Below are 16,648 nucleotides of genomic sequence, written 5' to 3' on the forward strand. Positions count from 1 at the left end.
CACACACACACACACACACACACACACACACACACACACCCCTACATCTTTACCAGCCTTCCAGTTGAGGAGCATCTTTAACTTCAAACATGGCGGCAAAACGGCTGTGGTAAAAGTCTCCTTGAGAGTTTCAGGTTAATTGATTCTTTGGCAAATTGGTTTTTCAGCCAATTAATTATTTTTGAATTTTATTTTATTTATTTTTTTATACAGCAGGTTCTTATTAGTCATCAATTTTATACACATCAGTGTATACATGTCAATCCCAATCGCCCAATTCATCACACCACCACCACCACAGCCAATTAATTTTTAACAAGCTAGTTTCTCGTGCATCAACCATTCTGAAAATTTTACCCAGCTCCTCCCCACTACAGGTGGATAGGGAACTGGCTCAGATGAACCCCTGGGAATAGCTGAGGAGACATCCTGTCTGCTGGAAAGCATAACATATGCCTGGGAGAGGCAAGGTGAAGAACACTCCATTGTGCAAGGAGAGTCTCTCTGGACAGACCAGTTGTATTAGGCTAGAACGGGTAGGGATGGAAGCCAGCTCATTCCTTTTAGGACTATGCTTGGCCTCAGTCTCCTCATCTGTAGAATGGGGATAATAATGATTATACCTCTCAGGTCCCTGGTAAAGGGTAAAGGAAATATGGTATGTAAAGCACAGAGTGCGGTGGCTGGCACAAAGGCAGGGATCTATACCTGCTAGCTGTTATTGTTACTATTATCACCATTAATGATAGAAGTGACTATGACAATCCTGTTTCCATTTTCTAAAAGAAAGCAGTACCTCAAAGTACACACTTTCTCACCTCTAGGCGTGGAGCCCTCCCTTCCCCAGCTCTCTAGCCACTATACCCTCTTCACCCTCCAGGCTTCACTTAAACATCACCTCCCCCAGGAAGCCTTCTCTGGTTGCCTAGATTAGCTTAGGGCCCCTATAAACCCCTGGACTTAAACCCCTCATCACCATTTATTGAAACGGATTGTTCAGTTGTCTGCCTCTTCTTAGAACAAAGACTCTGAGAGCAGAGACCATCTCCATATTGTTTACTCTGATATCCGTAATCTCTGGCACAGTGTTTCCATGTAGGATTTGGCTGGATGAATAAATGAATGAGTGGGGGATAGGCTGAAAGTGTGATCCCGCAGCCTGGTCCTGACAGTCTGGGGCAAAGGCAGCACCCAGCTGCACAGGTGTGGCTCAGACACGCAGGGTCTATGGGGAATGCCTAAGAAGGCCTGGAGGGTCGGGCTCTTTGTTGGGCTTCTCCAGCAGGCCCCCAGGCCCCCAAGGTTGCCTTCCATTTTGGGCTTCTAGTCCTCTGGCTCTTCCAGCCTCCAGGTATGGCCTCTCTGGGCCATCAGAGAGTTTTTTCCTCATAGGAATTTCACCGTAGTGGAAGGTCCCCCAATCTAGGAGCAGAGAGCTTGCGTCGTGATTCTTGCCGTATGTGACTTTGGTCCAGTGCCTGCACCTCTCTGAGTCTTGGTTTCCTCTGACACAACAGGTGAGGCATCTCTTTCTACTCTTCTGCAAGGTAAGAGCAGGGTCAGCTTCCAGACAAATATCCCTTCTTAGGAATTTAATGAGATCTATCCCTTCTCTTTCTACTCTTGCTTCTTCCCTGCATCCCTTCCCTCCATCCCTCCTTTCTTCTTCATTTAACAAATACATATGGGGTCTTTACTGGGAACCTGATTTGCCCTGGTGCTCAGTCACAGAGAGGTAGCGAAAATAAACAGGATCCCTGCTTTCATGCTACTTAGAGCGCCTAGGGGGAGAGACAGGCAAAACACAGGTTCACAAATAAGGGAAATTTCGGGCTTCCCTGGTGGCGCAGTGGTTGAGAATCTGCCTGCCAATGCAGGGGACACGGGTTCGAGCCCTGGTCTGGGAAGATCCCACATGCCACGGAGCAACTGGGCCCGTGAGCCACAACTACTGAGCCTGCGCGTCTGGAGCCTGTGCTCCGCAACGAGAGGCCGCGATAGTGAGAGGCCCGCGCACCGTGATGAAGAGTGACCCCCGCTTGCCGCAACTAGAGAAAGCCCTCGCACAGAAACAAAGACCCAACACAGCCAAAAAATAAAAATATAAAAATAAAATTTAAAAAAAAAAGACCTAAAGAAGAAATACATGGCGAATATCTTTAAAAAAAAAAAAAAAAAAAAGAAGGGAAATTTCACACAGACAGTAGAGCAAACAACAAGATAAATTAAGCAGTGAAATGGGATAATGTGAAAGATAATGACTAGGGGTGGGACATGCACTTTGGATGGTCACGGAAGGCCTCTCAGAGGTGGTGACATTTGCACTGAAACCCGAATGAAGAGATGAAGCTGACTGTGGACAACATGGAGGCCAGTTCAGAGGCCCCGGTGGGTGAGGGTAGTTGTGTTCAGGAAGAGAAAGTGGCAAGTGGGCCCGAAGACAGCAAAGAAGTGGGCAAGACCCAGATGATGTCGGTCCTCGTAGGCCACGATGAGGGCTTTGGATATGGCCCTGAGCGGGAGGCGAAGCCTTGAAGGAGAGCTTTATGCAGGGCAGTGACACGCTCCTATTTACGTTTCTAAGAGATTTCTGGTTGCTGTGCAGAAAATGAATTCTTACCTGTCATGTTCCAGATGCAACTTGAAAAAAGTATGATTAATCCCCTGACACTGGCAAAGCATCGGAAACATGGGTGACATTATATCTGCTGACAACAAAGAGCACTTTTTCTATGCTGAGCTGATAAATATATTGAACAAACGGTGTTTAGTTAACTAAGATGAACGGTGTGTCCTTGTGCCTTAGGCTTTTTTTTTTTCCCAAAAAGCATTTGTGTATTTGTGGTAATATTCAATATTAACAACCGAAGAATTGGAAATTTACAATTCCGTAGCCGCTTGACAGGGCAATCGCTTTTCAGTGGTTTAAAGGAGATTGCATTTTGTTCTGTGTATAAACGATTTCTACTTATTTTATTATAATCTGGCAGATATATTGAATTTCCTACCCAGCAAGGGTTCTGTTAGTTTCCCTATCCTGAACATTCAGCGAGGTCATTATTATGTGAAGAATGAAATGACAGCAGGCAGCAGCAGAAAATGACCAAATAACTGCTTGATAGGGTGACTTTTTGACAGAGCAATATAGTAATAGAACACGTCATATTTCTAGGTCTCGGAATTCTGCTTTTTGAAAGCATTTGCATTTTTAATATCAACTTTAGTAATTAGACTTAACACCTTGAATTTTGAGCATTGGAAACTGTTTGCAGTTCACCTAGTAGTAGTAGCTGTAATTGCCCATTGCATGTAAGCACTACAATAAATGCAATGTATTATATTATCTCATAATGTGAGTGGGCCCCATCCAATCAGTTGAAGGTCTGATGAGCAAAACCTGAGGTTTCTTGTGAAAAGAGGAATTCTGCCTTCGGACTGCAATGCAGAAATTCTAGTTGTCCAGGGTTTTGGACTCTCGTCGGTAGCATCTACTCTTACCTGATCACCAGCCTGCTGGCTTGCCCTGTGCATTTCAGACTTGCCAGCCCCCATAGTCACGTGAGTAATTCCTTAAATCCCTTAAAATATCTATCCTATTAGTCCCTGGGGAACCTGGACTAATATACTCCTTTCCCCAGCAGCTCTGCTACTACAAATTTATCCAAAGAAAGCAATCATACAGATATCCAAAAATACACGTTCAAGGCATTGTTTTAATGGTTACAGATGAGAAACAATCAAAATTTTCACCGCTGGGGGATCATTAAGAAAACCGTTGTGCAATGTATGCTAATACAGAACATTCTACACAATATAATTTATATATCCTGTAGGTATATTATATGACTGTTAAGAATAAGCTAAATCTTCCTAAAAAATAAGGTATTTACTGGTCATATTATTAGGTAATAAACAGCAGATTAAAGAACCTGTTTGATTTCCATTTTTTAAGTTGTTAATACTGAATGAAATTATGAGGAACCTTACATTTTCCTCCTTTAATCATTTCTGTATTGACTGAATTTTTATACATAGCCTATTTTGACTGTTAATGAATCAAATCAATTTGACCTAAATTCTAAACAAAAGGTCAGCTCAGATAGATTTCTGTGGCCCTCTCCCATGCGACCTGTGTGTGTTCTGAATGTCATAAATATCTTTTAGTCACACCCTTTAAATTGTTTATTCGTGAAGCATTTCTATACTAACGAAATAAAATGGGCAGAGATAGGCAGTTGTCTGGACATTCAAGTGTAAAAACAAACTCTGGGACTTGTTTGTTTTCATAATTCACTTGAGCACAGCACCACAGTTCAGGGAAGGCAAACAAGAGGGGAAAAAAAAGATTTTCCCTGAAATATAAGATAATGACCACATTATCTATTTTAATTTGACAATGTAGGGGCAGTCTGAGTTCCCTATGACTCAAATTCTATTTGAAGAAACTAAAATTAATAAATCATAGCTTACTGAGAATGGCAGTGCCTCTTTGCAAGTCATTATATGGGTTTCATAGAGTTTTTCTTCTTTCAGTCCTACTCCAGGCCATGCCCTGGCTTCCACTGATCCATTCCTTTTTTATCACCTTGGAGTCTTCCTCTGTACTTTGAAATGTTTATCTATATAAATGCAGACTTGCGGGGGGAGGGATGAAATTTGAAAAGATCCTTCTAGCATAACACACTTTCAGTAAATTGGATAAATATCTTTGTGGCCCATGGAGATGACACGCACACACTGAGGGGAGAGCCGGTCACTTTCCAGCCTTGTCCTCATATGAACAAGCACAGTGAATTGTGTAGAAAAGAGTAGTGTTTGCAGTAACCCTGATTACACTTTCCAGTGTCTAGCTCAGTTCCCTCTGCCTGATATTTATTATTACTCTCCCTAAGAAAACAACTATCTTCCCTGATGGTGAAGTGAAGAGCACAAAAAGTAATGGAAAGTTCCTCCCACGGAAACAGTAAGCTTTAGTACATTTAATATATAATCACACCAGGGAGAAATGCCCTTGTGTTTAAGAGCAGAAATGCATACAGCATTTTGTCTTTCCCTTAGTTTTGATTTCTTCTTCTAGGAAAATATTTTTAGTGAACACCTGATGTGCTTTTGTTGCAAGTCTTGGAGATGAAGCTGGTTTTGACTCAACCAAGGTTAGGGCAAAAATATCCGGAAAAATGATTCTGGCTGCCTAGACAATGCCATTTACCTGCAAATAAGGGAGCTGGAAGTCAGCTCTCAGGTCTAGCAGACAGGAGTGTAGGTACCACCTCCAGGTCCACTGACCTTCCTGGGAACAAACAGCATCATTAAAATCCCTGAGGTGCTCCTAGAAGGATATTTGTGAACTGTATTGTTTTCTATTTCTGTTGTTTCTTTGACGTTGGCTAGAGCCTAGTAATGACGCCTTTTGTCAACAGAGGCATTCCAGGTAAACGGATCCTTATCCACTTATGGTCAGTGAGTCCTGTATCTCAGACAAAGTCTCTCCAGTCTTCTTTGCAAGATGAGGACTTCAAACTTGTGTCCAACTTTAGCAACCTGAGGGCAGATGCTGGAGCCTTCTCTCAGCTGTCACTGCAACCAGCATATTTCCCAAGACTCTCCTCAGTCCTCACCTTGTCCCCATCTTCTGCCTTGTCCACTCCAAGTAGATCCTATACCTGAGGCTCTGTGAAGTGAGACACTCCCCAGATTTTGACCACAGCATATAAATATGCCTTATGAGGTGCTGGTGGCATAAAGAAAAACCTTGCTCTAATCAACGTGTGAGTCTTCAGAAACAGTTTGAAATTGCCCATGAGCCTGGGGAGCATGGACCCCATACATTCAGACATTCAGCCCATGACCACTCTCCTGTTGAGAAACAACCGGAAGTGGAGAGATTAAGAGAGAGAGCCGACTATAAGAAGTCTCTCAGAAAAGGCAGCCATGGTGTGGGAAGTCAGTAAATATGTGAGTGATAAAAACAATGAATAGGGCTTCCCTGGTGGCGCAGTGGTTGAGAATCTGCCTGCAATACAGGGGACACGGGTTCGAGCCCTGGTCTGGGAAGATCCCACATGCCGTGGAGCAACTGGGTCCGTGAGCCACAATTACTGAGCCTGCGCGTCTGGAGCTTGTGCTCCGCAACAAGAGAGGCCGCGACAGTGAGAGGCCAGCGCACCGCGATGAAGAGTGGCCCCCACTCGCCGCAACTAGAGAAAGCCCTCGCACAGAAACGAAGACCCAACACAGCTAAAAATAAATTAATTAATTAAAAAATAATAATAATAATGAAAATCTTTGGTTATAAAAAAAAACAATGAATAGCATTATATTTTTTTCATGTGGGAGGCTAAGAGTAAAAACTTTGGGGTTGGTTAGACTCTTTTCAAGGCCCTTGCTTCAAAAAGTTGTATTACCACTCTGTTCCTCACTTTCCTCACTGCTAAAGGAAGGGAAATAGTACCCACTTTATCGAGTTTGAAGGTTTAAGTGAGATAATACGTGAAAACCTTTGGCATGGTGCCTGGCCTAGTATGTGCTCAATAGTGTTGTCAGTTGGTGATTAGCACCCGGTGGTAGAAGAGGTGGACTCACTATCACTATCCTAAGTAGTGTCGCCAAATGCCATGTTTCAGGTTCAGTAAGAAAACCAGGGGAAATGACAGAGGGAACTTGTCCTTTTCAACCTCCTATACATAATCTCTACTCGCATCATTCACAACTCATTGCCTTCCCATCTTAGCTTCTCTGATGCCTGGCACGCAGGGCTCAATACATCCTTCCTGAATGAATGAAGGACCTGAGCATAGTGGAGTTTGCCTTCTCTGTGCCGACCGGGTGATCTTTGATGATTCTTTTAAGATGTCTGAGCTCCAGCTTCCTCGTCTGTCAAATGGAGAAGGTTGCTGGGGGGAAAAAAATGAGATGTAGTGTGTGAAAGTGTGTGTAAACTCCCAGGATCTTGTAGTGATTTACGTTGTGAATCATACAGGCTGAGCGAGTAGGGGTGTCTGTGAGTGTGTAAATGCACACGCAAATGCACTTATTATACACACACACACACACACGACTAGCAAAGGAAAAGTCAATCTAAAACTAGACAAATGCCAGTATTTCCTACTGGGAAGAGAGAAAGAACTGGAGCAAGAGGGTTAGAGTCTTTATCAACTGGCATCGAAAAGGATTGAAACAGGGGCAGTAGAAAATTATCTGGGGAAGAGAAACGTGCTCAGCACCACAATTGGCCAGTTGCCCTCTGGTCCCCGCCATGGCCACTTTAATCCTGGCAGTCAGAAATTCAGTGGCAGCAGCTTGCTCCCCAACACCCTAATGCTTCCCACATTAACTCCTGGGTGGGATCACCACCCTTGGGACGTGTCATTACTGTCTTGCACTGAACCACCCCCAGGTGTGCTATTAGGAGCTTTAGTCCAATTTCCTTCCACACCCGGTGAAAGATATTGTCAACAACTTCAAAAGTCTTACTACCAGATGCCCTTAATGGTACAGTGCTATCTGAAGATGAATTTGTGCTGCCTTTACCCCCCTTCTATAAGGAACCATGGACACTATGATGATCACAATTTCAGTACGTGAAGCAGTCAGGTTCGTTTGCCCTCTACTTGCTTCTAAAGGAAATGTTAGAATAACCCAGGACAAAATTTGGAAACTAGGAAGCTTTTACTGACTTCCTGTTGGTCGGCCTAAAGGGATTCAACCCCATCATTGCTAGGTACCTTGTACGATGCCTAATTCATGTGCTTCGAGGTGGAAGCAGAACGAATGTTGGTTTAGAATCTTATTCAGTGTAAACTATCCGTCTACCATTAGATTAGATGGCACGGGAAAGCTGGCTTAGTCGTTTTTATACAAACATTTGTCTGGAAATCTAAGGATGCTATAACTTTTTTTTTTTTTCTAACATCTTTATTGGAGTATAATTACTTTACAATGGTGTGTTAGTTTCTCCTTTATAACAAAGTGAATCAGTTATACATATACATATGTCCCCATATCTCTTCCCTCTTGCGTCTCCCTCCCTCCCACCCTCCCTGTCCCACCCCTCTAAGTGGTCACAAAGCACCGAGCTGATCTCCCTGTGCTATGCGGCTGCTTCCCACTAGCTATCTATTTTATGTTTGGTAGTGTATAGAAGCAGAGAGGCAGGGATGTGCCGTAGTTACTAGTATAGGTCCTCCTAATCTGCTTGCATTCAGACTCACCTCTGCCCTCCACTACCACGTGACCTCCAGCAAGCTCACTACCCACCTCAAGCCTCAGTTTCCTCATCTGTATAATGGTGACAGATAGTACCTACTTAAGAAAGTTGTTATGAGCATTAAGTGAGATATGAGCCAGTAAAGAAGCTAACACAATGCCTGGAGGTTGAAAAATGGTGGTGGTGTTATAAATATTTTTATTAATGAAGCAACACCAACTTGCTTAATATTTTTTCAAGCCATATAAACAGAACTAAAAACTATGGGTGCCCAGCAGTTCCTTTAGTTTAATTGAAGCAGGAGTGAAATGCTTTGAAGGCTGTGTTTAAGTGTTGGTAAAATTTTTAAAAGAAAAAAGAAGAACCTACTCTCACATGGAGGGTTTTTTTGTGGATTGACACAATGCAGTAAAACCCAACAAAAGCAATTACCCCTTGATTGAGTCAGGCCAGCTGAGGAGGGAATTATACATTTGAAATCAACGAATTGGATTTGATCCTTTTGCAGGCTCAGCAATTGCTGCCTGACTAGTCCTTCAGAAGATCAGAGGTGGCCCCGTCAGTTTCCAGATTCCATCAGCCGACGTGCTCTGTCTGTACAGAACAGTTTTCCCCTTGTTCAGGTTCTAAATGAATGATATTTGCTTCCAAAGTTATTATAGCTGCTAAACACATGCTGACTCTAAAATCTCTCCCTCCAAAATAAAGCATATATATTTATGCATATGTATGTAACTGTTACCTAAAAGAACCTTTCTGGTAAAATATATTTAGTAATAGATGCCATCCCATAGCATTCAAAATGTTCAGTGATATGAATTATAATGCTCAGACCATTTTGAGCTGATGTGCTCTTCCTTTATAAACGATCCCTATTCCCTTCCACGGAATAGACACCAGCATAGAGCTTCACTTCTGTTTTCCCTCTTGCTCCTGATTTTACCCCATGTGGCTTGAGAGCTAAATACCAAGCTATAGATCACTGGTATTAATAAGCACGGCAAATTTGTTAGTGATTTTTTTTTTTGCCTTGTGCCAATAAGCACCATTAACATTTACTGAAAATGAATGCAATAAGTTAGCAACGAGGAAAATGTTGATATTCAGCTGACTGCATAGAAAAAAATTATTTTATTCTCCCCCTTCCTGCTGCTCTCAGAGTACACAAAAATTGCAGACCCAGTCTGTACGTGTGAGCTGAGGGAACTGGCGTTTGGAAGCATTGCTGATCCTAACACCTGGAAAGCAAGTGTGCATGCTTCTAAATAGTTGCCACACGTGACGTGGTCCTGCCTGCTATTTTTGTTTTACATGTTGTTTATTATAAAAAAATCTTTCCAATCTTGGTCTTCAGATAAAGATCCACTCCTAGGTATTTATCCAAAGAAAACAAAAACACTAAGTAGAAAAGATATATGCACCCCTGTATTCACTGCATCATTATTTACAATAGCCAAGATATGGAAGCAACCTAAGTGCCCATTAATAGATGAAAGGATAAAGATATATATGCAGTGGAATATTAGCCATAAAGAAGAATGAAACCTTGCCATTTTCGACAACATGGATGAACCTAAAGGGTATTATGCTTAGTGGAATAAGTCAGACAGAGAAAGACAAATACTGTGTGATTTCACTTGTATGTGGAATCTAAAAAACAAAACAAATGATCAAACATAACAAAACAGAAACAGAGTTACAGATACAGAGAACAAACAGGTGATTGCCAGAGGGAGGAGACTGGAGGGAGGAGAGAAATAGTTGAGGGAGATTAAGAGGTACAAACTTCCAGTTGCAAAATAAGTGAGTGACAGGTATGAAATGTACAGTGTGGGGAATATAGTCAATAACTATGTAATATCTTTGTGTTGTAGTATCATAACTAGACTTATCACGGTGATCATTTTGAAATGTATAGAAATATCAAATCACTGTGTTGTGCAATGGGAACTAACATAGTGTTGTAGGTCAATTATACTTCAGAAACAAACAAACTCATAGAAAAAAAGATCAGCTTTGTGGGTACTGGGGGGTGGAGGTTGGGGGGAGGGGGAATTGGATGAAGACATTCAAAAGGTACAAATTTCCAGTTATAAGATAAATAAGTACTAGGGAATGTAATGTACAACATGATAAATATAACATACTATATGTTACATATGAAAGTTAAGAGAATAAATCCTAAAAGTTGTCATCACTAGAAAAAATTTTAAAAAGTTATAAAGACCCAAGTCTATAACCTGACCCACAAGACCCTGCAGTGAGAGTCTCTGGCTACTTTTCCATCTCATCCTCCATCACTCATCCCCTTTCCTGCCATATGCCAGATCCCTAGTCATATTTCATCTGTTCCCATGTGCTGTGCTCCTTGCCTTTGCAGGATCTTGATACATGCTCTTTCATCTCTATTTTTTAACAGCTTTATTGAAATATAATTCACATACCATACAATTCATTCATTTAAAATGTACTATTGGATGGATTTTAATATATTCACAGAGTGTGCGTCCATCACCACCATCAATTCTAAAGTATTTTCATTACCGCAAAAAGAAATCCTGTACCACTAAGCCATCATCCCCAATCCTCCCCCATCAGCCCTAGGCAAACACTAACCTACTTTTTGTCTCCATAAATTTGTCTATTCTGAACATTTCCTATACATGGAATCATACAATGTGTGGTCCTTTGTGACGGGCTTCTTTCACTTAGCATAATGTTTTCAAGGATCATCTATGCTGTAACTTGGATCAGTACTTCATTCCTTCGTATTGACAAATAATATTCCACCCTATGGCTATACCACATTTCATTTATCCATTCATCAGCTGACAGATGTTTGGGTTGTTTCCACTTTTTGGCTGTTATGAATAATGCTGATGTGAACATTCTAGTGCAAGTTTAGTGCAGACAAATGTTATCATTTCTCTTGGATATGTATCTAGGAGTGGACTTGTCAGACCATGTGATAACTCTTACGTTTAACCACTTGTAGAACTGCCAGACTGTTTTTCCAAAGTGGCTGTACCATTCACATTTCCACCAACAATGTATGAAAGTTCCCAGCTTTCTAATTGGAACTTATTATTCCAATCCTATCTTGTTATTCCAATCTAATCTCACTAACTCTTCTTATTCCAATTTTATAATCATTTTGATTGTAGCCATCCTAGCAGGTGTGAAGTTGTATTTCATTGTGCTTTTTTCTCAGCTTTTGATCTAGACAATTTCTACTCACTTTTCAAGCTGCAGCTTAAAAATCACTTCCACAGGGACTCTTACCCTGACCACCCCACCCCCAGACTAGCCTAGGGCTCCTCTCAGAAAAGCTATCTTTTCCCTCTAAACTTGAAGTTCAACATGAGCAGGGACCAGCCCATCTATCTTTGTTCCCTACGTTATCCCCAGAATCTAGACACTGCGTGAACTACAGAGCTTCTTGTTAAAAATATAGGTTGAGTGTTTCTTTTTCTGGCTGAGTAATATTCCATTGTATAAATGTGCCACATCTTCTTTATCCATTCAACTGTCGATGGACATTTAGGTTGCGTCCATGTCCTGGCTATTGTAAATAGTGCTGCAGTGAACATTGTGGTACATGCCTCTTTTTGAATTATGGATTTCTCAGGGTATATGCCCAGTAGTGGGATTGCTGGGTCGTATGGTAGTTCTATTTTTAGTTTTTCAAGGAACCTCCATACCGTTCTCCATAGTGGCTGTATCAATTTACATTCCCACCAACAGTGCAAGAGGGTTCCCTCTGTCATACAGAGTGAAGTAAGTCAGAAAGAGAAAAACTTTCTCTGTATGCTAACACATATATATGGAATCTAAAAAAAAAAAATGGTTCTGATGAACCTAGGGGCAGGACAGGAATAAAGACACAGATGTAGAGAATGGACTTGAGGACACAAGGAGGGGGAAGGGTAAGCTGGGACGAAGTGAGAGAATAACACTGACATATATACACTACCAAATGTAAAATAGATAGCTAGTGGGAAACAGCCGCATAGCACAGGGAGATCAGCACGGTGCTTTGCGACCACCTAGAGGAGTGGGATAGGGAGGGTGGGAGGGAGACGCAAGAGGGAGGGGATATGGGGATATACGTATGCATGTAGCTGTTTCACTTTGTTATACAGCAGAAACTAACACAACACTGTAAAGCAATTATACTCCAATAAAGATGTTAAAAAAAAATATGTTGAGTGGATGACGTATACAAGATAGTGAGAAAAAAAGGGTTCATTTTTTGAAAATCACCTCTATCAGAATAATTGGCATGATTACCTTTTCAGTCTATTTCATTTTTCAGCATTCCCACAGACTCAGCTATTGAGAAATATCTTAGTATCTCTGGCAAGGGGAGGAAAGGGTCTCTACAGCATAACCATGATGAATGCTTCTATTTTCCTGAATTTTACTGAAGCTGTACACTTTTCTGGTTGACAAGAAACAAGAAGATCTTCAGTATAAATAAGCAAAATCAAGCTGACTATGTAAACAGTTTTCTCAAGTCAAGCAATAAATGAAAAAGAATAGGTTTCTGAGAAATAAGGAACTTAGGGGGACTGGAGTTTTCTGCTTTGGTTGTCAGCTAGGCTACACCCCTAGACATTTCAGTTCAGTAGGTCTGGGACAGACCCTGGAATATACACTTTTTTTTTTAGAAAGCCATGTGGAGAGGGCTGTCTTTTTTTTTTAATTTATTTATTTTATTATTTATTTATGGCTGTGTTGGGTCTTCGTTTCTGTGCAAGGGCTTTCTCTAGCTGTGGCAAGCAGGGGCCACTCCTCACCGCGGTGCGCGGGCCTCTCACCATCGCGGCCTCTCTTGTTGCGGAGCACAGGCTTCAGACGCGCAGGCTCAGTAGTTGTGGCTCACGGGCCCAGCTGCTCCGCGGCATGTGGGATCTTCCCAGACCAGGGCTCGAACCCGTGTCCCCTGCATTGGCAGGCAGACTCTCAACCACTGCGCCACCAGGGAAGCCCCTGGAATGTACATTTTTTTTTTTTTTTTTTTTTTTGCCTACAGTAGTTCCTTTACTCAGAGCTGTATATGAAAATCATAGAATTAGTTGAGAATGACTGGGGTTAGTTTATTTATTTATTTTTGGCTGTGTTGGGTCTTCGTTTCTGTGCGAGGGCTTTCTCTAGTTGTGGCAAGCGGGGGCCACTCTTCATCGCCGTGCGCGGGCCTCTCACTATCGCGGGCTCTCTTGTTGGGAGCACAGGCTCCAGACCCGCAGGCTCAGTAGTTGTGGCTCACGGGCCTAGTTGCTCCGCGGCATGTGGGATCTTTCCAGAGCAGGGCCCGAACCCGTGTCCCCTGCACTGGCAGGCAGACTCTCAACCACTGCGCCACCAGGGAAGCCCTGGAATGTACATTTTTAACAAGACCCATAGTTATGATGCTAGTTGTCCATGGGCTCCACTGTTTAAAAAACTCATCCTAGTTTTAATATTCTCATTATTTAATAGAAACAGATTAACATAGAGGTTAAAAAGTTCCTGGCCCTATTTACTAGCTTTGTGGTTTAGCACAAATTACTTAATCTTTTCTAAGCCTGTTTCTTCATGTGTAAAGGGGGAAGGGGCAATAAAATGCCTACATCATAGGGCTGCTGTGAGCCTTAAATGAAACAATACATATAAAACACAATACCTAGCACATAAATGCTCCAGTATGTTAGTTGCTATTAGTATTACTATTTTATCATTTTGTCATTATCCGAATTGTAAGAGAACGTACACAAAAAATATATTTTAAAGGAATCAACTTTTGTTTAGTAAGAGAAATACTTCTTAAGCATAAGTTGGGAATTTATCGTGTTCGTCAATGGTTTTATCATCATTGTTAGTTTTGTAGGTAATTTTCCAGGTGTTCCTTTACTGATATCACTAAGCGTCATTCATGTCTATTTCCAAGTGCCTCCCTAATACTCAAGGAATAATTTAGTCATTTCTGAAGAAGCAGAATTTTGGCTCCTATATTGAGTTACAGATCACCACCCAGTTCACAGCATGAGCTATGTAGTAGATATAACACATCTTCCTTAGGTGTCATTTATTGAGCAGAATGTACTGCCCTCCAAAATCTTATTTTTCTCTATTAAGTAATATATTGGGCCTGGATGCTGTCCTGATAGAACTTATTCTCTAAAATAGAAGTTCTCAAAGTTCAATCAAACTAGGGTGTATCAGTCATCTTACAGAATCAAGAATGTTTGTTCACTTATCCAAGTCCTGTTTACTGAGTGTCTAACAAGTGTCAGGCATTCAGGATTTACAGAGAAGAAGAAAGTCAAGATCCCAAATCAAGTGGAGACAGAAAAAAAAAAAAACCAAATAATTAAATACATTACCGAGGAAGTGTGGTTGGTGATGGGCGCTATGAATGACATTGAACAGGGAGATGTGGTAGAAATGTCTAAGGGAAAAGAACTATTTTAGATTAATAGTCAGGAAAAGACTTTCCCAGGAGATGACATTTTGAGCTGTCACCTGAATGCCACGAAGGAACCAGCCATGGGCAATGTCAGGAGGCAGAGTGATTGAGGAAAAGGGAACAGTCAGTGAAAAGACCCTAAGCCAGGACCTGGTGGGTCACGTTTAGGAGTTAGGGTGTGAGTCCAAGTATAATGAGAAACCACTGGAGAATTTCAGGGGGAGGATGTCATAGTCTAACCCATCGTCATTTCAGGATCACTTTCCCCTTCCCTCCTCCCCTCTCTCTAAAGTGACTAGCTACTGTGAAACCTAATGGAATGATCTTTAACTGCAGTATCTGCTTCCACGAGTCCAGCTACAATCTCTGTAATTTCTCTAATGAACTTGTCACAGAGGCATGCCATGAAGGTCCCAAATCACATCTCACTTATGGCATCGAGTTTTCTCTCCATAGCATTTTAACGATTCTCCTCTCTGGTATCTCTGGTACTTTAGGTTACACCAGGTGACGTTTGAGGTGCCCACCTGTGAGGGGAAGGAGCGGCAGAAGGTGGCCCTGATTGGCGACTCCTCATCTTCGGCAGAGTTCTTTGTCACCGTGGCTGTCTTTGCCTTCCTCTACTCCTTGGCCGCCACCGTCGTTTACATTTTCTTCCAGAACAAGTATCGAGAAAACAACCGGGGTCCACTCATCGTAAGTGGTTTGCTTTATGAAATAACTTTTTCTGTCCCTTCTAATTTCTTTTTTCCAGTGCTTAAAGGCTTTGGAGTTACCTGAGCCCTCAGGGCAGGTGTTTGAAAGGCAATCACATTCTTTTTCATCCAAATCTCTTAGATCTAAAACGAAAACATGATGCCTGTCATTCTTTTGTGCCCCTGCCTGTCATTCTTTTGTGCCCCTGCGCTGGAGAAGTATTGTAAGAGTTGCTAGAAACTCTCTGCAATAAATGCTTGGCAATCTCATGAGATCAAGGAAAGAGTAGTGAGGCTTGCTGCAGATTTATTTATAATTCCAGTATTATGGAGTTAGTCGACCATTTTTTCTCACTGGTTGTTTAGACAATGTGACTTGTACTTATTGAAATGTGTTATTCCTTTGGTGTATGATAGACTGGTCATAGAATGGTTTAGTTTGAAGATGGAGTTCTCTGTCTCTGAATCTCTCTCTCTCTCTCTCTCTCTCTCTCTCTACCTCGATCTTATCTCTTTCCACCACCAACCCTCCCCCACATTCTTTTTCCTTCACAGTGGTTCAGGGACTCACCTGGGTGAAACCAGTCTAGCTCAGCATGTCCAAATAGGGACACACAGACACCTAGGGGGACACAACAACTCTCAGAGGGGTACATAAGCGTGGATAACTTTAAGGAAATACATTTAAAATTTTTCAGCTTTCTCATGTACATTTGCCTAAAACTTATTTTACTGAGAATGCCCTGCTTCTGAAAATATGTTACTGCTTCTTTCTTAATCACCTATTCCCCTTTTATAAAATAAAAGCATCCTTCCTTTCCATCCCCATACACGGGATATTGCTAGGTTGCGAAGCCTTGGAGGCACTAAAAAAAAGGACCATTTGAAATATCGGTGTTGGTATTAACAAAAGTGAGTTATTCAAATGGCTGGGTAGTGTATCCTTTTGCATCTAAGGAGGTTTCCAATTTTTTCCTTTCAATAAAATAGAATTTCCTAATCTACGTCAGCTGATAGATCATTAAAAAGTAATTTTTGATGACAGATCACTCTGTGGTCTGGGACATATTACTCAGAAGGAATTCAGAGAAATTAATGGCATCACTATAACAAAACCCCATCCATTCTCATCTACTCATTTCTGTGAGCAAACCTTCTCAACACATCTTTACAACGAGAAATGGAAATAGAATTTATGCTGAATCAAGTCCCATGTTAGAAGTAAGTAGTATTTGTCCCTCGAAAGTACGTCAGCTAATTGAACAAAAAACAGTCCCATACATTTCTAATAAAAATTTT

General features: G+C 41.6%; 1 protein-coding gene across 1 annotated transcript in view; it reads left to right on the forward strand.

Moving 5' to 3' along the window:
- The window catches only part of SYNPR (synaptoporin), a 295,505-nt gene that overhangs the window by 239,462 nt on the left and 39,395 nt on the right, over positions 1-16,648 (forward strand). Inside the window, exon 4 of the mRNA XM_061195503.1 lies at positions 15,152-15,350. Coding sequence (XP_061051486.1) covers positions 15,152-15,350 — 199 coding nt within the window. The remainder of the gene's footprint in view (positions 1-15,151; positions 15,351-16,648) is intronic.

This window comes from Eubalaena glacialis, chromosome 7, assembly GCF_028564815.1.
Source record: "Eubalaena glacialis isolate mEubGla1 chromosome 7, mEubGla1.1.hap2.+ XY, whole genome shotgun sequence".
In the NCBI taxonomy this organism is placed as follows: domain Eukaryota; kingdom Metazoa; phylum Chordata; class Mammalia; order Artiodactyla; family Balaenidae; genus Eubalaena; species Eubalaena glacialis.